The 23,677-nt window shown below is 38.4% G+C and overlaps 1 protein-coding gene across 4 annotated transcripts in view; it reads right to left on the reverse strand.

Annotated features, from left to right (window-relative positions):
• Positions 1–13,686: 13,686 nt before the first annotated feature.
• The window catches only part of HK3 (hexokinase 3), a 160,641-nt gene continuing 150,650 nt past the window's right edge, over positions 13,687–23,677 (reverse strand). For all 4 annotated transcript variants that reach the window (XM_053717047.1, XM_053717049.1, XM_053717048.1 and 1 more), the window contains exons 15-19: positions 23,507–23,606; positions 21,044–21,227; positions 18,484–18,639; positions 16,127–16,360; positions 13,687–13,964 (exon numbers count right to left, since the gene is read on the reverse strand). In XM_053717047.1, the coding sequence (XP_053573022.1) occupies positions 13,814–13,964; positions 16,127–16,360; positions 18,484–18,639; positions 21,044–21,227; positions 23,507–23,606 (825 nt within the window). In that variant the 3' untranslated portion in view covers positions 13,687–13,813. The remainder of the gene's footprint in view (positions 13,965–16,126; positions 16,361–18,483; positions 18,640–21,043; positions 21,228–23,506; positions 23,607–23,677) is intronic.

Raw genomic sequence — 23,677 nt, forward strand, 5'->3', positions numbered from 1 at the left:
TCATAATCTCAGTCCATACTTTCTAGTGTATTTATCACATGTTTAGTATTGCCAAGGTAACTAGACAGTGAAACAACAAAGGGCTGTAGGATACTATCGATCCATTGAGATACATGTTCCGTCAGGGAACCTATCCCACTAACTATGGGACGTCCTTTAACTTCAGCGAGAGACTTGTGTATCTTGGGCAGATGGTGGAAGATGGGGACTATAGGGTGATCAACACATAAAAACTTAAAGCTTTTGAGATCAAAGTGTCCACCCTCCAAACCATTGTCCAAGATACCAAGTAATTCTCGTTGAAAAACTTTAGTAGGATCCACATATAGGAGGACATAGTTGACTGTATCATTTAGTTGGCTAAAGCCTTCTTCGACGTAATCTGCTCTATTTAAAATAATAATAAAGCTGCCTTTATCTGCTGAATGGACAACTATATCCTCTTTACTTCTCAATTCATCTAGAGCGAGCTTTTCTTGCCTACTAAAATTAGGTTTAGTGTAATGGTTAGTAGACTTAAGTTCTAAAAGGTCACGTTCAACTCTCTTAAAAAAAAGGTTTCAAGTGTCTGTCCCCTGTGTTGTATGGGGTAGACGTCTGAGGAATTCTTAAAAGCTCCATAAGAGTTTATCACTTGTGGATTGGTATCTTCGGTGCCCTCCCTTAAGAGGTGTTCAAGTGTCAGTGTACCACATACTTCTCTAAAAATAGATATATTAAATGAACTTTTAGTCTTGGTAACAAATTCTCTATTAGAGAGTTTCATGTTACCATCAGGAGGATCCAACGTGTCAAGATAGTACTTTTTAAGTGTGATGTTCCTAATTAAAGGGACAGTCTACACCTATACAAACATTTGCCCATACCTTAGAACCATTGCCAATTTTCATAGCGCACCCCTTCAACCCTAACGAGTCAGCGACACAACTTAAGTTATTTAAAATCAAAAGTTATATTTTATTTGTTAAAAATGGCCGAAAAACTCCGCCCAATCCCTTCTCCACCTACCTTATAGTGGTGTTTTCTTTCTAGCTAACACTCGTGCACGTAGCACCAAGTGACGTCAGGACTATCAAAATACGCATGCGCATCTTTAGGGAAGTGAGGAAGCGTAAGTCCATCTGCGCATCTGGAATAAAAAAAAAAGCGTATCGCAGATTCCCAATATACTTACACAATACATTGACGGTCCTATGAATAATTCGATCCCTGTGAGAATTGGAAAGATGTTTTGGTTCCGGATATTTGGTTCCACTACTGTTGCGCATGCGCGAAACAACAAAAGCGCGAGACACAATTTTAACAAGTGATCAACTTTTGATTGGACCATTGACATTAACACAGTGTATGATGTCGTTGATAGGCGGAGCTGGGCAGCTATTTCTAACTGTCTAAATCTAACTTTTGATTTCAAATAACTTCAGTTGTGTCGCTGACTCATTAGGGTTGAAGGGGTGAGCTATGAAAATCTGCAATGGATCTAAGGTATGGGCGAATGTTTGTATAGGTGTAGACTGTCCCTTTAACTTATTGACTTCTAGAAGAGTTCTAAAAATGGCAAAGTTATTGGTGGGTGAAAAATTTAGACCGTAGCTAAGGACAGATAATTGCGATGGTGTTAGTATGTGATTAGATAGATTAACTACATTAATGCTTATTTGTACTTTTGTTTCCCTCTGTTCTCTCTCAGCTGGTATCGATCTTGTCCTCCCTGTGTCCCCTCTCCTATTCCAGTTTTCTGTGGGGGGAAGGCAAAAAAACTTGCGCCAGATTTATTCTGTCTTCATTTGAGACATTGGAACCTTGTACATGAGTACCAGCTACTGTGTCACTGATGTAAATGTATTTTGAGTTGGTAGTGTTTGTATCATACTGTGTGTCCTTAGGTCTAACTACCTGTTGGCTTGTGCATTAATTATCTGCGGCTCAGTATGTATATGAGAAATTTTCAAGATACTTTTCTGTGGTTCATCTCCCCCTAAAGCCCCTGTGTCATCACCTGATTCAAATTCACTATCTGAATAAGTGACCTTTTTAGTATTTTGTACACGATTAGACTGCCCCTTGTTTTTGTTGTTCTGTCTCTCTCTGAACGTCTCCAGATATATACACTATTGTTGTTATAGTCTCACTGGTCCCTGATAAACTTAGTGTGTTTTGTCTCAAGGACTAATTGTTTAGCCTCTGCCACACCGCTTTTGATTATAACATCAAACCTTGGAAAATGAGTGTCAGTCTATTATTCATTTCTGCCTGTAAGAGGCCAATTTCATCTCTAACAACATTCAATAAATGTAATTTATATGAATTAAGCAGAACCATTAAACTTATTGAACATTCAGAGAGTATGTCATTCCATGATTTTATAAAGTCCACGTCTGTGACCTCAAAAGTAGGAAATTTGTTATTACGTAGGCCACAAGGGATTATTTTAAGCTTAGCATATGTCTCCATTGTCCATATGTCCCACTGTAACTTATGATCCTTGATAAGGAGTTTCTACATTTCTTCAAATAGACCAGAAAGAGTGTAACTAGCTTTATCTGTAGAGAATATTTTGGTAATGTCAGTATCTGGGTAGTCCCTTGCTGATAAAGGCATCAATGAATAAAACCGTGAACCCTCCATGGGAAATGTGTATGATTATACAATGCCCTTGTAATTGTGAGAAATGTGAAAAAACAGAATTTATGCTTACCTGATAAATTACTTTCTCCAACGGTGTGTCCGGTCCACGGCGTCATCCATTACTTGTGGGATATTCTCTTCCCTAACAGGAAATGGCAAAGAGCACAGCAAAAGCTGTCCATATAGCCCCTCCTTGGCTCCGCCCCCCCAGTCATTCGACCGCCGGTTAGGAGAAAAAAAGGAGAAACTATAGGGTGCCGTGGTGACTGTAGTGTATAGAGAAAGAAATTTTTCAAACCTGATTAAAAAACCAGGGCGGGCCGTGGACCGGACACACCGTTGGAGAAAGTAATTTATCAGGTAAGCATAAATTCTGTTTTCTCCAACATTGGTGTGTCTGGTCCACGGCGTCATCCATTACTTGTGGGAACCAATACCAAAGCTTTAGGACACGGATGAAGGGAGGGAGCAAATCAGGTTACCTAAACGGAAGGCACCACTGCTTGCAAGACCTTTCTCCCAAAAACAGCCTCCGAAGAAGCAAAAGTATCAAATTTGTAAAATATGGCAAAAGTGTGCAGAGAAGACCACGTCGCTGCCTTACATATTTGATCAACAGAAGCCTCGTTCTTGAAGGCCCATGTGGAAGCCACAGCTCTAGTGGAGTGAGCTGTGATTCGTTCAGGAGGCTGCCATCCGGCAGTCTCATAAGCCAATCGGATAATGCTTTTCAGCCACAAAGACAGAGAGGTAGCCATAGCTTTTTGTCCTCTCCTCTTACCAGAGTAAACGACAAACAAAGATGAGGTTTGTCTAAAATCCTTAGTTGCTTCTAAATAGAACTTTAAAGCACGAACTACATCTAAATTGTGTAACGAATGTTCCTTCTTTGAAACTGGATTCGGACACAGAGAAGGAACAACTATTTCCTGGTTAATATTCCTGTTGGAAACAACTTTCGGAAGAAAACCAGGCTTAGTACGCAAAACGACCTTATCTGCATGGAACACCAGATAGGGTGGATTACACTGCAAAGCAGATAATTCAGAAACTCTTCTTGCAGAAGAAATAGCAACCAAAAACAGAACTTAAAGAACTAAATTTAGACTCCAAGGAGGAGTCAAAGGTCTGTAAACAGGCTTGATTCTGACCAAAGCCTGTACAAAAGCTTGTATATCTGGCACAGCTGCCAGTCGTTTGTGTAACAAGACAGATAAAGCAGAAATCTGTCCTTTTAGAGAACTCGCCGACAATCCCTTATCCAAACCATCTTGAAGAAAGGAGAGGATCTTAGGAATTTTAATCTTACTCCAGGAGAATCCCTTGGATTCACACCAACAGATATATCTTTTCCATATTTTATGGTAAATCTTTCTAGTCACAGGTTTTCTGGCTTGGACCAGAGTATCTATCACAGAATCTGAAAACCCACGCTTGGATAAAATCAAACGTTCAATTTCCAAGCAGTCAGCTGTAGAGAAACTAGATTTGGATGTTCGAATGGACCTTGTATTAGAAGATCCTGTCTCAAAGGTAGCTTCCATGGTGGAGCCAATGACATATTCACCAGGTCTGCATACCAAGTCCTGCGCGGCCACGCAGGAGCTATCAGAATCACCGAGGCCTTCTCCTGTTTGATCCTGGCTACAATCCTGGGGAGGAGAGGGAACGGTGGAAACGCATAAGCTAGGTTGAACGACCAAGGCGCCACTAATGCATCCACTAGAGTCGCCTTGGATCTGGACCCGTAGCAAGGAACCTTGAAGTTCTGACGGGAGGCCATCAGATCCATGTCTGGAATGCCCCATAATTGAGTCAACTGGGCAAACACCTCCGGGTGGAGTTCCCACTCCCCCGGATGGAAAGTCTGACGACTCAGGTAACCCGCCTCCCAGTTGTCTACTCCTGGGATGTGGATTGCAGATAGGTGGCAGGAGTGATCCTCCGCCCATTTGATGATTTTGGATACCTCTCTCATCGCCAAGGAACTCTTTGTTCCACCCTGATGATTGATGTAAGCTACAGTTGTCATGTTGTTCGACTGGAATCTTATGAATCCGGCCTTCGCTAGTTGAGGCCAAGCCTGGAGAGCATTGAATATCGCTCTCAGTTCCAGTATGTTTATCGGAAGAAGAGACTCTTCCCGAGACCATAGACCCTGAGCTTTCAGGGAGTCCCAGACCGCGCCCCAGCCTAATAGACTGGCGTCGGTCGTGACAATGACCCACTTTGGTCTGCGGAAACTCATTCCCTGAGACAGGTGATCCTGGGACAACCACCAACGGAGTGAGTCTCTGGTTATCTGGTCTACTTGAATCTTTGGGGACAAGTCTGTATAATCCCCATTCCACTGCTTGAGCATGCACAGTTGTAATGGTCTTAGATGAATTCGAGCAAAAGGAACTATATCCATTGCTGCCACCATCAAACCTACTACTTCCATGCACTGAGCTATGGAAGGCTGTAGAATAGAGAGAAGAACTTGACAAGCGTTTCGAAGCTTTGACTTTCTGACTTCTGTCAAGAAGATCTTCATTTCTAAAGAATCTATTATTGTTCCCAAAAAGGGAACTCTTGTCGACGGATACAGGGAACTCTTTTCTACGTTCACCTTCCACCCGTGAGATCTGAGAAAGGCTAGAACGATGTCTGTATGAGCCTTTGCCTTGGAAAGAGACGACGCTTGAATTAGAATATCGTCCAGGTAAGGTGCCACTGCAATGCCACTTGGTCTTAGAACCGCTAGAAGGGACCCGAGCACTTTTGTGAAAATTCTGGGAGCAGTGGCTAGTCCGAATGGAAGAGCCACGAACTGATAATGTTTGTCCAGAAAGGCGAACCTTAGGAACTGATGATGATCTTTGTGGATAGGAATATGTAGATACGCATCCTTTAAATCCACGGTAGTCATATATTGACCCTCCTGGATTGCAGGTAAAATTGTTCGAATGGTTTCCATTTTGAACGATGGAACTCTGAGAAATTTGTTTAGAATTTTTAAATGCAGAATTGGTCTGAAGGTTCCCTCTTTTTTGGGAACTACAAACAGATTTTAGTAAAACCCCTGACCTTGTTCCACAGTTGGAACTGGGTGTATCACTCTCATCTTTAACAGGTCTTCTACACAATGTAAGAATGCCTGTCTCTTTATTTGGTTTGAAGATAAGTGAGAAATGTGGAACCTTCCCCTTGGGGGTAGTTCCTTGAATTCTAGAAGATAACCCTGAGAGACTATTTCTAGTTCCCAGGGATCCTGAACATCTCTTGCCCAAGCCTGAGTAAAGAGAGAGAGTCTGCCCCCAACTAGATCCGGTCCCGGATCGGGGGCTACCCCTTCATGCTGTTTTGGTAGCAGCAGCAGGCTTCTTGGCTTGTTTACCCTTGTTCCAGCCTTGCATTGGTTTCCAAGCTGGTTTAGTCTGGGAAGCGTTACCCTCTTGTCTAGAGGCTGCAGAGTTAGAAGCCGGTCCGTTCCTGAAGTTGCGAAAGGAACGAAAATTGAACTTATTCTTAGCCTTGAAAGGCCTATCTTGTGGGAAGGCATGGCCCTTTCCCCCAGTGATATCTGAAATAATTTCCTTCAATTCTGGCCCAAAAAGGGTCTTACCTTTGAAAGGAATATTAAGCAATTTTGTCTTGGAAGATACATCCGCCGACCAAGACTTTAGCCAGAGCGCTCTACGCGCCACAATTGCAAACCCTGAATTTTTCGCCGCTAATTTCGCTAACTGCAAAGCGGCGTCTAAAATAAAGGAATTAGCTAACTTAAGTGCGTGAATTCTGTCCATGACCTCCTCATATGGAGTCTCCCTACTGAGCGACTTTTCCAGTTCCTCAAACCAGAACCACGCCGCTGTAGTGACAGGAATAATGCACGAAATCGGTTGAAGGAGGTATCCTTGCTGTACAAAAATCTTTTTAAGCAAGCCCTCCAATTTTTTATCCATAGGATCTTTGAAAGCACAATTGTCCTCAATGGGAATGGTCGTGCGTTTGGCTAGTGTAGAAACCGCCCCCTCGACCTTAGGGACTGTTTGCCATGTGTCCTTCCTGGGGTCAACCATGGGGAACAATTTCTTAAATATAGGAGGAGGGACAAAAAGGTATGCCTGGCTTCTCCCACTCCTTATTCACAATGTCCGCCACCCTTTTAGGTATCGGAAAGGCATCAGGGTGCACCGGGACCTCTAGGAACTTGTCCATCTTGCACAATTTTTCTGGGATGACCAGAGTGTCACAATCATCCAGAGTAGATAGCACCTCCTTAAGCGAGATGCTCTAATTTAAATTTAAATGACACAACATCAGGTTCTGCCTGCTGAGAAATTCTTCCTGTATCAGAAATTTCTCCATCTGACAAACCCTCACTCACTGCCACTTCAGACTGGTGTGAGGGTATGACAGATAAATTATCATCAGCGCCCTCCTGCTCTACAGTGTTTAAAACAGAGCAATCGGGCTGTCTCTGAAATGCTGGCATTTTGGATAAAATAATAGCTATGGAGTTATCCATTACTGCCGTCAATTGTTGCATAGTAACAAGCATTGGCGCGCTAGAAGTACTAGGGGTCGCCTGCGCGGGCATAACTGGTATAGACACAGAAGGAGAGGATGCAGAACTATCCCTACTTCCTTCATCTGAGGAATCATCCTGGGCAACCTTACTAAATGTGACAGTACTGTCCTTACTTTGTTTGGACGCTAAGGCACAATTATCACATACATTTGAAGGAGCAACCACCTTGGCCTCCATACATACAGAACATGACTTATCTGAAGGTACAGACATGTTAAACAGGCTTAAACTGGTTAATAAAGCACAAAAACCGTTTTTTAAAACAAAACCGTTACTGTCTCTTTAAATGTTAAACAGGGCACACTTTATTACTGAATATGTGAAAAACTATGAAGGAATTATCCAAACTTTACCAAAATTTCACCACAGTGTCTTAATGCATTCAAAGTATTGCACCCCAATTTTGAAGCTGTTAACCCTTAAAATGCGGAAACCGGAGCCGTTTTGCAATTTAACCCCACTACAGTCCCAGCCACAGCCTTTGCTGCGACTTCACTTATCCCAGGGGGGTATACGATACCAATTCCAGCCTTCTAGAAATGTTTTCTGTGGATACCAGACCCTCTCACATGCAGCTGCATGTACTGCACATAAAAGAAACTGCGCAATAATGGCGAGAAAATGAGGCTCTATCTACTACAGAGAAAGGCCCTTCCTGACTGGGAAGGTTTCTTAACTAGTGCCTGGCGATAAAAACGTTCCCCAAATATTAAAAAGTTTGAAATCCACTTCAAAACCTTAATAATAACTTAATAAACAATCGATTTAGCTCTTAAAAGTGTCCACCAGTTATTAGCCCATAATAAGCCCTTTATTCTATGTGAGTCTAAGAAAATGGCTTACCGATCCCCATGAGGGAAAATGACAGCCTTCCAGCATTACACAGTCTTGTTAGAAAAATGGCTAGTCATACCTTGAGCAGAAAAGTCTGCAAACTGTTCCCCCCAACTGAAGTTCTCTCATCTCAACAGTCCTGCGTGGGAACAGCAATTGATTTTAGTTACTGCTGCTAAAATCATACTCTTCTTTTAAACAGAACTCTTCATCTCTTTCTGTTTCAGAGTAAATAGTACATACCAGTACCATTTCAAATTAACAAACTTTTGATAGAAGAATAAAAAACTACAACTAAACACCACATACTCTTCACCATCTCCGTGGAGATGCTACTTGTTCAGAGCGGCAAAGAGAATGACTGGGGGGGGGCGGAGCCAAGGAGGGGCTATATGGACAGCTTTTGCTGTGCTCTTTGCCATTTCCTGTTAGGGAAGAGAATATCCCACAAGTAATGGATGACGCCGTGGACCGGACACACCAATGTTGGAGAAAGGTGCTGTCAGGCATGCATATATACACACACATATCTGAATGTGTGTATATATGGGTGTCTGTACGTGTATGGATATATACGTGTGCATGTATGTGTCTATATGTGTGTATGGATGAGTGTGTGTTTGTATGTGTAAAATATATATGTGTATGGATATACAGTATCTCACAAAAGTGAGTACACCCCTCATAATTTTGTAAATATTTTATTATATCTTTTCATGTGATAACACTGAAGAAATGGCACTTTGCTACAATTGTAGTATTATTATTATCATCAGGTATTTATAAAGCACCAGCAGATTACGCAGTGCTATACAAGTAATAGTATAAAATTACAGGGATGCATTACATACATAAACAAGTACAGTATTGGGGTACATTACAGTTGTAGGTGCAATAATTGAGTTATACTAAAGGAGATGAATGTCCTGCCCTTGAGCACAATCAGTAGTAGTTCACTTTAAATACAAAGTGTCCTGCAGGTAGAAAGGCTCTCAAGCTTACAAGACAGGGTAAACAGAGTGGGTGAAGTGTGTGGCGTGCAAATGAGGGTTGGGACAGTGTAACAGAATATGGTAAAGTGTCAGTACAGAGGCTGTGAGTGTGAATTATTGTCTCTAACCTGGTTCATTAGTGACAGCTGCACCTAATTTCTGTTAGGTGTTAATATATTAAAAGGTAAACACCAGGGTGGGAGGTGGAGGGAGGCTTGGAGGGCTAGTGCGTGCAGATTTTCAAAGCTATTGCTGTGAGCTTGGAAGTTGCAGGGAGATTTTCAAAGATATTGCTGTGGGTGTGAGCTGTAACAAAGAGTGGTAAGGTAAAACTTCCTGTTGATAAAGTTAAGGAATAGGGGGAGGTGTGTCTTGGAAAAGAGTAGAGGGGGAGAGGGAAGATTGGAATGTACAATAATAAAGGTTAAAACTAATTCCATATTAGCCCAACAGATAAGGAAAAAAACAAAAACACTCAATGTCTTGATGGGAGATATCAGTCTGATTTACCGTGGAAGTTGCAGGGAGATTTTCAAAGCTATTGCTGTGGGTGTGAGCTTGAAAGCTGCAGGGAGATTTTCAAAGATATTGCTGTGGGTGTGAGCTTGGAAATTGCAGGGAGATTTTCAAAGATATTGCTGTGGGTGTGAGCTTGGAAGTACAATCTAAAGTAGTGAGTCTACAGCCTGTATAGCAGTGTAAATTTGCTGTCCCCTCAAAATAACTCAACATACAACCATTAATGTTTAAACCGTTGGCAACAAAAGTGAGTACACCCTTAAGTGGTAATGTCCAAATTGGCCCAAAGTGTCAATATTTTGTGTGGCCACCACTATTTTCCAGCACTGCCTTAACCCTCTTGGGCATGGAGTTCACCAGAGCTTCACAGGTTGCCACTGGAGTCCTCTTCCACTATATCACGGAGCTGGTGGATGCTAGAGACCTTGCATTCCCCCACCTTCCATTTGAGGATCCCCCACAGATGCTCAATAGGGTTTAGGTCTGGAAACATGCTTCTTTATCAAGGCAGTGGTAGACTTGGAGGTGTGTTTGGGGTCGTTATGTTGGAATACTTTCCTGCAGCCCAGTCTCCGAAGGGAGGGGACCATGCTCTGCTTCAGTATGTCACAGGACATGTTGGCATTCATGGTTCCCTCAATGAACTGTAGGTCCCCAGTGCCGGCAGCACTCATGCAGGCCCAGACCATGACACTCCCACTACCATGCTTGACTGTAGGCAAGACACACTTGTCTTTGTACTCCTCACCTGGTTGCCGCCACACACCATCTAAACCAAATAAGTATCATCTCATCTGACTACAGGACATAGTTCCAGTAATCCATGTCTTTAGTCTGCTTGTCTTTAGCAAACTGTTAACAGGCTTTCTTGTGCATCATCTTTAGAAGAGGCTTCCTTCTGGGGAAAAAGCCACGCAGACCAATTTGATACAGTGTGCGGCGTATGGTGTGAGCACTGACAGGATGACCCCGCACCCCTTCAACCTCTGCAGCAATGCTAGCAACACTCATACATCTATTTCCCAAAGACAACCTCTGGATAGGACGCTGAGCATTTGCACTCAACTTCTTGGTTGACCATGGCTAGGCCTGTTCTGATTAGAACCTGCCCTGTGAAACCACTGTATGGTCTTGCCCACCGTGCTGCAGCTCAGTTTCAGGGTCTTGGCAATCTTCTTATAGCCTAGGCCATCTTTATGTAGAGCAACAATTATTTTTTTCAGATCCTCCGAGAGTTGTTTGCCATGAGGTGCAATATTGAACTTCCAGTGACCAGTATGAGAGAGTGTGAGAGCGAGAACACCAAATTTAACACACCTGCTCCCCATTCACACCTGAGACCTTGTAACACTAACGAGTCACATGACACCGGGGAGGGAAAATGGCTAATTGTGCCCAATTTGGACATTTGCACTTAGGGGTGTACTCACTTTTGTTGCCAACGGTTTAGACATTAATGGCTGTGTGTTGAGTTATTTTGAGGGGACAGCAAATTTACACTGTTATACAGGCTGTACACTCACTACTTTACAATGTAGCAAAGTGTCATATTCAGTGTTGTCACATGAAAAGATATAACAAAATATTTACAAAAATGTGAGGGGTGTACTCACTTTGGTGAGATACTGTATGTGTGTCTGTATGTGTATGGATATATATGTGTGCATGTATGCGTCTATATTTTGTGTGTGTCCCCAATAAGTTATGATTATACCCATATGTAAAAGCATATTTACAAAATCTTTACTCAGTGTACCTCCATATTGTCAGCAGGTCATGTGCACCATTAAAACCCCCATAAACTACAAATACATCTGCCAATATACATCAGAAATGTGCTGCAGTCTATTTAAATCTGAGTAATGTGCCTTTAAGCAATCTTTTGTTATGGTAGCTTGATCAAACCTAAATATAAACCTTGCTACTGTTTTGCGATTAACTGTCAAATAACTAGCTATGGAAAAGCAAGTGTATGTAAGCAAGTGTGTGAGAGAGAGAGTGTATATATGAGTGTGTGGGAGACTGTGCCCGTGTATGTATATATATACACACACACTGGAATACTTCACAGAAAGGGCAAGTACATATGCGGGTTCAGCATAAACATATAGGTTTATTACAAAGGACAAAAGACATATACAAGTGAAAATTCAAGCACCTATGGTATGCTAAACACCTAAAAAAATCTATACCGCTGTGGTAGATAAAAAAGAAGGACAGGCAAGCTTGTAAAAAGAGAGAAGAGATTAAACATCATTAAATCTTATCAAAATATGCACAGGGTACATAAAAGCCAGCAAGTGTCTGTATATATGTTAATGCCAGAGACAGCCCAAGATCTCAATACAAGGCAAGATAGTAAAGTATGCAAAGATAACTGTATATTCATGTTGTGGGAACAGTTTCTCCATATGCAGAAAGCAATGACGCTCCCTCATATATATAAGAATGTTATTAACAGAGATGCTGTGTAGTATAACATAATCTGTCTCCGATTAGATGATGGCACTTTCATAAAGACTACCACAGTAATGGCATACTGTATGCTCACTCAGAGCCGATTGCTTTTGAAGCAGCTGGTAAACTATGTGAAAACTTGTTTAAGCCATTGGATACAATGATAGAAGTTAGAAATCTCTTACAGGAGCAGACTGAGCATGTGTAAAGTTCTCTCAGGCAGGGCATATTTCCAAAAACTACCACAGATCTTGACAGTAATTTCTAACAGTTGTTTTTTTAATTTTACTATAGATATATAATACATACACACACATACACAAACTATATGGAATAGCCAACACTCACTGTTCTAAAATTAGATCCAGAACGCTTCCAAATAATATATAGAAGAATCCACAGAGAGCACTCGTAAGGTTACACTTTTTTTTATATGTCTGATGTTAGAGTAAACAAGAGGAGGATTTCAAAACCCATACAATGAGTGCTCTCTGTGGATGGATAGAGATATATATACACACACACACATATATATATATACACATACACACACATAGACATACAGTACTGTGCAAAAGTCTTAGTCCATCATTAGATTTGTTGTTTTAGCAATGGTAAAATTACCATATATAATTATTTTATATATTTATATGCAGTATTAAAAGAACTAAAAAAACACACCAGCTTTTATAGGTTGAATGACAGTTATTTAGTGTGACCTCCCCTTACACTTGAGCAATAGCAGGAATCTGGCTCTCGTAAACCTACATGAAATGGAACCCTGATTAATGTCATTGCCAACACCTTTATTTGTCCTACTATTTCATGTCAAAATGACTGCCGTGAAAAAGCGCTTAATTGGGTATCGTTTTATTTTTCAGTATGATAACTATCCGAAGTACACTGATAATGTGGTGAAATCATATTTGTAGAGAAAAACAGCTGATAACACACTGACAGTGATGGACTGGCTTCCACAGAATCCAGACCTGATTATTATAGATGCAGTATTGGATAATCTGGACAGAAAAAAAAAAATAGATGACCTAAATCTTAAGAAGAACTCTGGTAAGTGTTGAAAGATGCCTGGAATAATATACAAGTTAACTTCAGGACAGTCTCCCCAGAAGAGTTCAAGATGTGCTTAGTTCCAAGGAAGGTCACACTAAATACTGTCTTTTGCCTGAAGAAACCATTTTGTTCTAAAATTATTTTATTGTATAAATTGTGTACATACTTCCTGTATTTTCAGTTTGTATCTTAATAAAAAGAGACCGAAAAATAAATATGGATGATCATCAAATCTAAATGGTGGAAAAAAAGGAAAGAAAAAATGATGCTGTGGCCAAGACGGAGCATGTATGATCATTAGGGTGAAGATGTATAACTTGGATGCCAGATGAGATTGCAATGCATTGTGAAACATTATATTGCACCTCTTTTCTGTCATCTGTGGTTTTCAATGACATTTAAAATGTTGCCTATGACATTGTGACCACTGCAATATTACAACTGCAACACTGTGGCATTTCAAAATATTTGTGCCAGCAAAGACCAATATAGAATCATAAAATCTGTTTCCAGTGAAAAGTCCCCCCTCTAAAGACACACAGTGTGTTCTATAACTAATGTATACATTAAGTAACTTTAAATACTTATGGAAGAAATAGAGAATAAAAGTTAAATTCAAAAATATTTATTTTTTAAATATATTTTGCATAAATACAGTCAACTGCTTTATGTAGTACTGCGAAACATATTTGTGATACCGTGGGAAACCTAAGCTTTCGAAGAGATGATGACGACCTTACGCAGCACGTGCCTCTGAACCTGCAATACGACACGCTACTGCGGTTATCAAAGCTGCCCCTTTTCCAGAACCATCATCTGAACGGAGAAAGGTGACTTCACATTGAGGAGCCAATGCCTTAACCGTCTCCTGAACAACTCCAGCAAAGCTGCAAAATAGAGAAACCATTTCCAGTAAGATTCCAAAAGGTCATAGGCTTAATATCCCCTCTCCCTTTCTTAAAATAAAGGACATGGTAAATAAAATAATAATCTCTCTTTAATACTGACTCAGTAAAGGAGATTTAGTGTTTTTAGTTAGTTGAATGTCATAACAGATATTAGTAGTTAAATGTGTAAAGAACTTACTTCAATAGCATTAAAACATGTTCATATCACATTTCAGAAACACTAAACACATTTTGTTGTAATCTTTATTTAATAACCAAAACAAATTTAATGCAAAACAATTTTATAATCTGCGCCGATATTAGTGCGCTCACCATGATGGTACACGGGTAGCTTTTTTATACTACAGCACACAGGAAAAGACCATGTTAAATGTTCTAGTTTGTTCTGCTCTCAGTTATATGATGCTTCAATCCACAATAAACTACATAGCAAAAGAAAAGCAATTTTGAGTTAGGAAATACCACAAGATGTGCATAACTGTGAAAGTGCAGAGTTATAATGAATGATATCTGCACTTATGATCAAGTATATTGTACTACCGTGCACTCACATTGTTTATATATATAATTTTTTTTTATCATCTAGGATATTCATATTGTCTTACTAGACTGAAGGAAAAATCCTCCAAAAAAAAATAAAAAATTGCAATTTAAAAAAAAAAAAAAAAAAAAATCTGTTCACTTATGCATAAAAAAAAAAAAATCTGTTCACGTATGCATTCCAGGTGAACTGGACATTAAAACTGGATTACCGGAGCCCGAATCATATTTAGAATACAATGTATAAACTGTGTTTAGAATCACTGAACCAGAAAATGACCCATACCATTTTGGCTTAGATTAATTCACTGACATCTTAACATTGTGAATGAGATGATAAATCAGCTATGTTCTGTGAAGCAGAAATGTTCAAATCCTGCTAGTGGAAATTATTCTTGAACAGTTTATCTATATAGATCCAGCGTAGGATGCAATTCCAATATTATGTTGCCATAATGCAATTCAGTGAAAGAAATGCTGCATAACTTTTTAGGCTACAATCTTAAAATGATTAGGGTACTTTTCAGTTGCAGTTTCTATTCTGTACAGTGCACATTAAAAACAGCAGATGTGAACTAGCATTCGGCATGTAGTACGTGTATTAACTCTGGCCTGCAATGAATGAAACAAAAAGTGTCTACACCCCAAGGACGCTTTTTGGTTCATCTGCCAAACAGTCTATAAAACTGGCAGAAAAATAAATTTACTAAGTAGCGTCAACCATATTTCTGAGGAATTCTCACACTGACAACATAAAAAAAAAAAAAAAAAAAAAACGTAGACCACATTTCTGAGAAACACAATTGCAACTTTTTTTTTTTTTTTTTTTAGAATGCCTTAAAATGAATCTAAAAAGCAGTTTAGTAGTAAATGGAAAAGGAAAACATGGCTGATCACAATTTTCTATGTGGTGAACCTATGCTATTTTTATTATGAATCAGTTATATAAACAGCAATTAAGCTTTAATTGATAATATATACTATGGGTGTTAAAGAAATTAAAATGTACATGCCCCTTTTAATTGGATATTAACACTAAATAAATGCTAGATAGAATGATGCATTCAATGAAAAGATTAGTCTGTGAATAACATGTAAATGTATTTTTTAAAGTTTCAATAGCTGTTAAAAATATTAACAAAATAAGTGTAAAGTTTTAGTGTCTATAAAACAATGCTGTGGCCAGTTATAAATAGGTCATTAGAGTGTGCAGCAAATGGCTGTGTGGAATATAACTGCACTTCCATTTCTAACAGGAACTGAAAAGCCCACAATTTCAGAATGGAATTGCAGGAAACGGGGACAAAATAAATTAAAGTATATTGCAGAGGTTTTTTTTTTTTTTTTTACATATACAAATAATCATTTTATATTACAATCACAAAGTGTTTAATGTCCCTTTAATTAATTAAATAAAAAGGGAGGTACCATGGCCATAAAAGAAGATTGCCAATTTCGGCACACATTCTCAAAAGGGTTCACTGGTTCTGCTGTTAGCAAACTAATTGAGAAGTTTAAGTGGTGATGTAAATGCAATTTGTACTTAAAAGTTTCATAATTTACAAAAATGTATTTTTTGGCCATTGTTAGATTCTACTCACTGGGGATGCAGCTTGTACAAGGTCCCATCAACCCCTACAGTGACATCTAGATGATCCAAACCACGATTAGCTCGGATCTTTTCTACAACTGCTGCAATGCCAGCAGCACAAAACTGAGCAGCTCTCCGTGACACAGTGGTACACACTTCCTTAACCACCACTGCATCGTCACATGTACTGCGCAGGCCTAGATCAGTCAGGATGGACCTCACCTGTATTAAGCCCAAAGTATCTCTGAAGAGAAAAAAAAAAAAAAAAAAAGATAGACACAACAAAATACACATTAAAAAAAAAGGGTTATGGAACAGTAAATGGCAATGCATAACCAATGCAAATTAATAAGAAATAAATAATATAAATAGAAAACCTAAAAAGAACAGTAATCATTGAAAGAAAAGAAAAAACTATACTAGGGAAGGTTACTGAGCTTTTTCACACACATCTGTGAAGTAGTTTTTTTGCTTTATGCAGTAATCAAGCTTATAAAATAATCTAGATGATTTCAACATTAGCACTAAAACAGGTTAATGACACCACAATCATATCATCATCAAAAATACCATGGTATGTGAATCTCAACAGTATTTAAATGCTTACATTTCAAAGGTGAACCGTTAGATGTGTATTTTCATGCCTAAAGGTCTAAGGCCAAAAATAGGACTTAAAGGACTTAAAGTGACATAGTCAGAAGTTAAATACTCTTGACTAGTGGCAGTTCTATGGGGGTGCTATGCTCCTCCCAAAGCATGTGTAGCCTATCCATTAAGCTGCAAAAGGCACATATCAAATTAATATCAAAACTGCTCTGAAAGCCAGCAGTGTTATATATAGTAACAGTGATTACAAACCAATAACAGAGCAAAAACAGTGTGTTCTCAATATGTGTGTACTGCATAAGTACATGTGTTTCTGAAACATTGATAACTTACTATAAGCATTATTTCCAATACAAATATATGAGGGGGGGGTGCGTCTAAACAAAACAGAAATGCCCTTTCAGTTTTAACTAGTTGAGGTCTAGTAAGGTGGTAACAGGTTTTTTTAAAACTGACCAAGCTACTTTGCTACAGATATGGTTATCATGAAACAAGATTATTGGGCATTGAAGTTGGTAGCTACAAGTGTAGAGCACAAGTGAGCTGACCGACTAAGCAAAACTGGAAAATACTCCATAAAGCAAGCAACTTTTTTTTTTTTTTTTATATATAAAATTTATAAGGTAACGTAGGAGCCTCTCCTTCGTATCTAGCACCCTGTATAGCGAGAGAGAGATCTCAAGCTGAAATTTTTTTGTGGGACCTAACAGTACAGGCAAGACATCTTAGATAATTTCTCCAGAGTGGACAGATCTAGATTAGGCCCTATGTTTATTCCCACTTTTGTTGCGCACTATTATAACCCCCATCTAAAATAATTTGTTTGGTGTTACTATTCATAAGCACCTACATGTAATTCACTTCAGCTCATTCTCTAGAACAGGTCAGGCTTCAGACAGGGAAACTATCAAAACAGGTACTAATCAACTCATCTCTGGTATTCGTAGTAAGTCTTTACCACTTGATTTTGTGGAAGGAACAAACGTTCCTAATATAATCCTATTCTGTAAAACATGGGGCAGGCATGTGGGGGTCCTAAGTATGTTTAGCTGCTCAAAAAGGAGGAGTTTTCAGAAGTTGATACCTTAAACATGGAGTTACCATTACACTGGTAAGTGTGTGGTAAGTTCAAAAACATTGTTTAGAATAAATATCCAGCAAAATTATTGGCTATTTTAGAGAGGGAGTGCTTGATTATTGAATGACAGTTTAGGATAGATTTAATAATTGTCCAGTCAAATAATACTAAGCCATTTCCCTCTGAACAAGGAAAAACCTATAGCACCAGGAATATGTTTAGGTATTTTATGGCTTCCCCAGGGAGGTGCTAGACTACCTAAAGAAAAGTGCACTGATAAAACAGCATGTAAAGCAAGTGGCTTGATTCATAGGCCAGTACAGACAGTTATCAGCCAATGATAAATCAGTTATTTCTAAGGCTATGACCTACAAACTAACATTTGAACAAGTGCCCTACAGGGACAGGGTCATTCAGTCTATATGGGTATGTACATTTTAGACTAGATTTTCATAATTATACCCACAGTAGATAATGCATGAACCACCTGATTAACTGACTTGATCTGAAGTGAATATACCTATTAAGATCTCAGAGTGTCATGGAAAGATCATTCCTTTAGGCAACTCATTTTTTTGATTACAATGCATTTCTAAAATGTGGTACCAAGTCAATAAATGTAGAGAGTCATCATTAAGTAACAAGCAGACATATTCTAACATCAGTGCCTAGCAAGCATTTACTTTTCAATATCGGAGAGGAATTTTGTAGGGAAGATGTTTCTGGTCTGTAGCCGCTGGGAAATTTTGCCTCCAAACAATAATCCATTTTCAGTCAGAACAATGAGGATCTGGCGCACAATCTCTCCAAGGTACATGCCACTGATCATCTTCTCATACCTGCACAGGAATGTGAATAAATAAATCCCCTGACTATCAAACTGAAAATATTCCTATAAACTGGGATTGCGGAATAGCTTGTTTGTTGTAAAAACAGAATTTCAGATGAAACAGAATGGATTTGCAATGAAAGCAGTTTGGGGAGCAGTGTGCGCACACACACAAATTTACAACTTATGTGCTCATTAGAGTTAATATTTTTTTAGATCCTTTTTCTTACTGTGTTTTATTTGGTAAACATCAATTAAGAGCCATACCAGGTTTAAGGAAAACAACTCAAGATCACAAGGAGTTTTAGAAATGAACACAGTATAGAAAATGGGTATACTGATCGTTAGCCATTCCTATCCGAATAGTAAACTTGTTCAATTATTAAATGTATTAATTTGTTGCACAAACGTACCCTCTGTTTCTGGCATTTATCTAGTACTGACATATACCAAACCTTAAAAAATATCTTTATTTTCAAACATTTTGAGTTGCTTGCACTTCAATTCGCCTATTTCAGGCATCATAACTACCCTAAAGTTAAAAACGGAGGATTACTTTGTTATTCATTTGCACAACAAATAGCAAATTAAGAATATTTGTTCACATGTAGATAATAGATTACACAGCATTCATTAGTTTTGTTATGTTTAATATATGGAACTAACTATATAGTTACCATTAGACATGTTATCTGGCACGAATATGGCTCATGGTGGTCATTTTTCTTAAATTACTTATGATCAATAGTTTAAAAAAGAGTTTTAACTATTAACATGTTGAAACGTGCTACCATGTTGCAATGATCACTAGTGGCAATAATAAAGGAAAGTGTAACGATAAAGGAAACCAAAGCTCACCTAAAGCGACAGTCAACTCAAGAATTGTTATGGTTTTAAAAAGATAGATAATCCCTTTATTACTCATTCCCCAGTTTTACACAGTCAACATGGTTATATTAATACACTTTTTACCTCTGTGGTTACCTTGTATCTAAGCCTCTACAGCCCCCTGGTCACATGACTATTATCTATCGACTTGCTTTAAGCCAATTAGTGCTGTGTTGTATACAACCCACGGGCGTGACCACAATGTTATCTATATGGCTCATATGAACAAGCACTTCCCTGTTGTAAAAGGCTAATAAAAAAGCATGTGATAAGAGGCTGTCTTTAGTGGCTTAGAAACAGGCAGAAATGTAGAGGTTTACAGGTTATAAAGTATATTAATATAGCAATGTTGATTGTGCAAAGCTGGGAAATGGGTAGTAAAGGCATTATCTATCTTTTTAAACAATAACAATTTTTGTGTTGACTGTCCCTTTAAGGATTGGAAAAAGCAGTGGTAAGTTTTCTTATACTATACTATGTTAACATACATTATAAATATACTAGAAATAGCTTTAAAAAAAAAAAACACACTGACAATTATATAGATAGATGGGTAAACAGAGATCAGTGTGTATGTATTAAAATAGCCAGTGTTCAGGCATTTCCTCTACTCCAAATTTCTTCTTCATAAAAAAAAAAAAAATGCAAGAGTGAAATATAAAGTGTAAAGTTTTGACTACATAAGCCGAACCAGCCAGTGACAAGAGGCATATATGTACAGCCACTAATCGGCTGCTTCTGAGCTTATGTACACTTTTAACCCCTTCACTACCAGGACTTTTAGAGAAAAAAAAAATTGCCCAAAATACTGGAGAATTTTTAGCATTTTTGGCTATCACTCCATTTAAACAGATATATCTGGTTTTCTTTTCGTATTGTTGTGGTCCCCACCCCCCATCTCCCGCGATCATTAGTTACGCCCCCCCATCACCTGTTTTCTGTAGTGTAGTGCCCCTTCCCTCCATCCTAATTCTCCCCCCATTGTAGGGCCCTCCCACTTCCGCTGCCTCCCTCCCCCCTTCACTGCTGATCCGCTCACCCACCTCCCAGATTGCCTCCCGCCAGCAGCAGAAGATTGTTACAGATGGCGACACACATATTGTCACCGTCTGTAATGAACTGGCATCTGCCCTCATTTGGAATTGGAGCACTGATTGTGCCCCGGTTCCAAATGTGGGCAGATGCCTGGAGCTCAGGAACTCCAACTATAGGCAAAGTATCGCACAATGTATACACATACATCTTTTTTTGGGTAAAGGGGGGGTTAAACAAAAAACAAAACAAATTTGATAATAGAAATAAATTGGAAAGTGAGAATATATATATATATATAATATTTTAACTATAATGACCCTTTAATTCATAGAGGCTCACAGTAAAGCTTGTTTCAATAAAACCTTTAAAGATGTACCCCCTTCCTTCAGAACTGGCAAAATTTGGTGGAATGTATCCTGGAATAAGGATCTTAGGTGAGTAAAAGCAACAGCATTAATATTTTTTGTTTAGGAACACAGAACATTACATACTTCTGTTTTCTAGGATTCATGGAAAATTGATCTACATTATGATCAAAAGATGTAGTAATGTCATCCAAGCAACCATTGTCCCCAAAGGCCCCCCACTCCATATTTATACACATTTGTCCTTCATCCCCTTCCAGGACCTCTACATTCTTCATATCTTCCATGTAACAAGCGTTGCTTCCTGTACCTACAAAGATATTTCATACATCAAGTTTTAAAATACACAGGAGGAAACAAAGACATCAACAATAACGTCTCAATTAAAAGTCAACTCAACTTTTAATGTCAACTTACATAAAATGAAAAAGCAAACAATACACCACAGTGCAATGACTGCAAAAGATCATATGCAAATTATTTTTCAAGATGACAAGTTGATTGCATAGATAATGAAGTGGCTGCTAAAAGGAGATTACAATCTAGACTGATTAACTGGTGAGGAAGGTGGATACAGAATGCTATCTGTAGCTAGTACAAACAAAATAGTCTGACATTTATGAAATAGTAAGTGTGACTAACAGAAGTGAGAAACAATTGCAGACATATTAAATATTTAAATTTACAATATGGATAAGCTATATAATGTAAGTACAGCTGGAAGACCAACTTTTTTTTTGGGGGGGGGGGGGAGGGAGAAGAGAGAATTGATTTTTAAAGAGAAATTACCTAAGATTTAAAGACAAAGTAAAAACCTTATAATCATAACATTTAACTGCAGTCTTCCAATAGATTAACATATCCACAAAGTTCAAACTATATATGACAACCCAAGACAAATAATTACTTTATAGACCATCCTGGAGTTATGATGATCAAACTACTTTAGAAGTCATTTGCACATCATCAGGCTTGTAAAGTCATCAGCTAAGGTAAAACATTCAGGGTGATGACTTCATTCTTGTGAAGTAATCTTTAGTCATTCACTGGCTGTTCAGAATGATTAGCAGAGTCATCACATTTAAATATTCCAGCCTGTGGGCACACTGAAAGGGGCAGTCATGTCCAAAAATAACCCCCTCTCATGTTTCAAATAGGGCATGTAATTTTAAACAACGTTCCAAATTTACTTTTATCACCAATTTTGCTTTGTTCTCTTGGTATTCTTAGTTGAAAGCTAAATCTAGGAAGGCTCATATGATAATTTCTAAGCCCTTGAAGGCCGCCTCTTATCACATGCTTTTTAATTTGCTTTTCACAACAGGGGAGAGCTAGTTCATATAAACCACATAGATAACATTGTGATCACGGCCGTGGATTGTGGCAGATACTACACTAATTGGCTAAAATGATAGTCAATAGATAATAGCCATGTGATCAGGGGGCTGTCAGAAGATGCTTAGATACAAGTTAATCACAGAGGTAAAAAGTATATTAATATAACAGTGTTGGTTATGCAAAATTGGGGAATTAGTAATAAAGGGATTATCTAATAAAACAAAAAATTCTGGTGTTGACCTTCCCTTTCAGGATGGCTTTGGATGACTAGTCTGGAGTCAATTACTTCAGCATGACTAGAAAGATCATCCTTTTTGACTAGGGAAGATATTAATACTGTGTTTGCTGCAATTGTTTTTAAGTGGTCAGAAACAACCCACCACTTTCCTTATTTAAATGAGTACTTCTGGCCAGAGTTTGGAGATGACAGAGCTTGCCACTGTCATGTTAAATAAATCTCAATTATTTGTCTTCAGCAGAAAAGATCCAACAACAAACTGCAAATTAGGGAGAGGGACATGGCAAGGTTAGGCTTGTGAAGACTGCCACGTGCTTGAAAATCCAATTTTTGGACAAATAAGAAAAAAAAGAGGAAAAAAGTTGTTTTACTATGCATAATTAAGCATTTTACAAGTGCTTACTACCCTTTAAAACATCAGGATCTATAAATATATTTGATTTATACAAAGCAGCAAGCAACTTCATCAAATTGCTACAGTAAGTACATCTTAAAATGAGCCACAAAGTATTTCAACAAATAAAGTGGAAAAAACTTCTCTGTACCCAACTTATTTTGTGTGTATATAAAATCCTCAAATTAAAGTTATCTAAATTTCTGTTTTTCTATAGAATAGAACAACGTTTAATTCTAACAAAAGTGTTTGTTGCAGTTGTTTTTCAACAGCCAAACTCCACCCACCAAATCCAGGCATAAGTCTGTAGACAACAAGGCTAGTCACTGTCATAATTGTATTATAAACTGAACTGTTTTTAGCTATAGCCAATTAGAAAAAGATATGTAGCAAGGTTGGCCTTGATGACTCAGCAGGATGTATTTCACTTTCTGAGAGTTACAAAGCACATTTTCAGAGCTAAATTACATGAAAAGGGAGCAAAATAAATAATGAAACTACATTGCAAAGTTGTTTTATTGCACATGGCTAAACATTTTATATTAAAGTCTCAATGTGTTTACTGTCCATTTCAGTGAGTTTGTCATAAATGTATATGGTATTCAAATGTGGCTCTTACCTACAATAAGCCCAATTTCACAAGATGGGTCATCATAGCCACAGGACATCATTGTCCCTACAGTATCATTTACAAGGGCAACCACAAACAGATCAGAGTTCTGCAAAATAAAGCCAGTCAGCAATTTCAGAAATAAATTCACACATACACGCATACAGAAACAGAACACTC

This window comes from Bombina bombina, chromosome 6 (genome assembly GCF_027579735.1).
Source record: "Bombina bombina isolate aBomBom1 chromosome 6, aBomBom1.pri, whole genome shotgun sequence".
In the NCBI taxonomy this organism is placed as follows: Eukaryota; Metazoa; Chordata; class Amphibia; order Anura; family Bombinatoridae; genus Bombina; species Bombina bombina.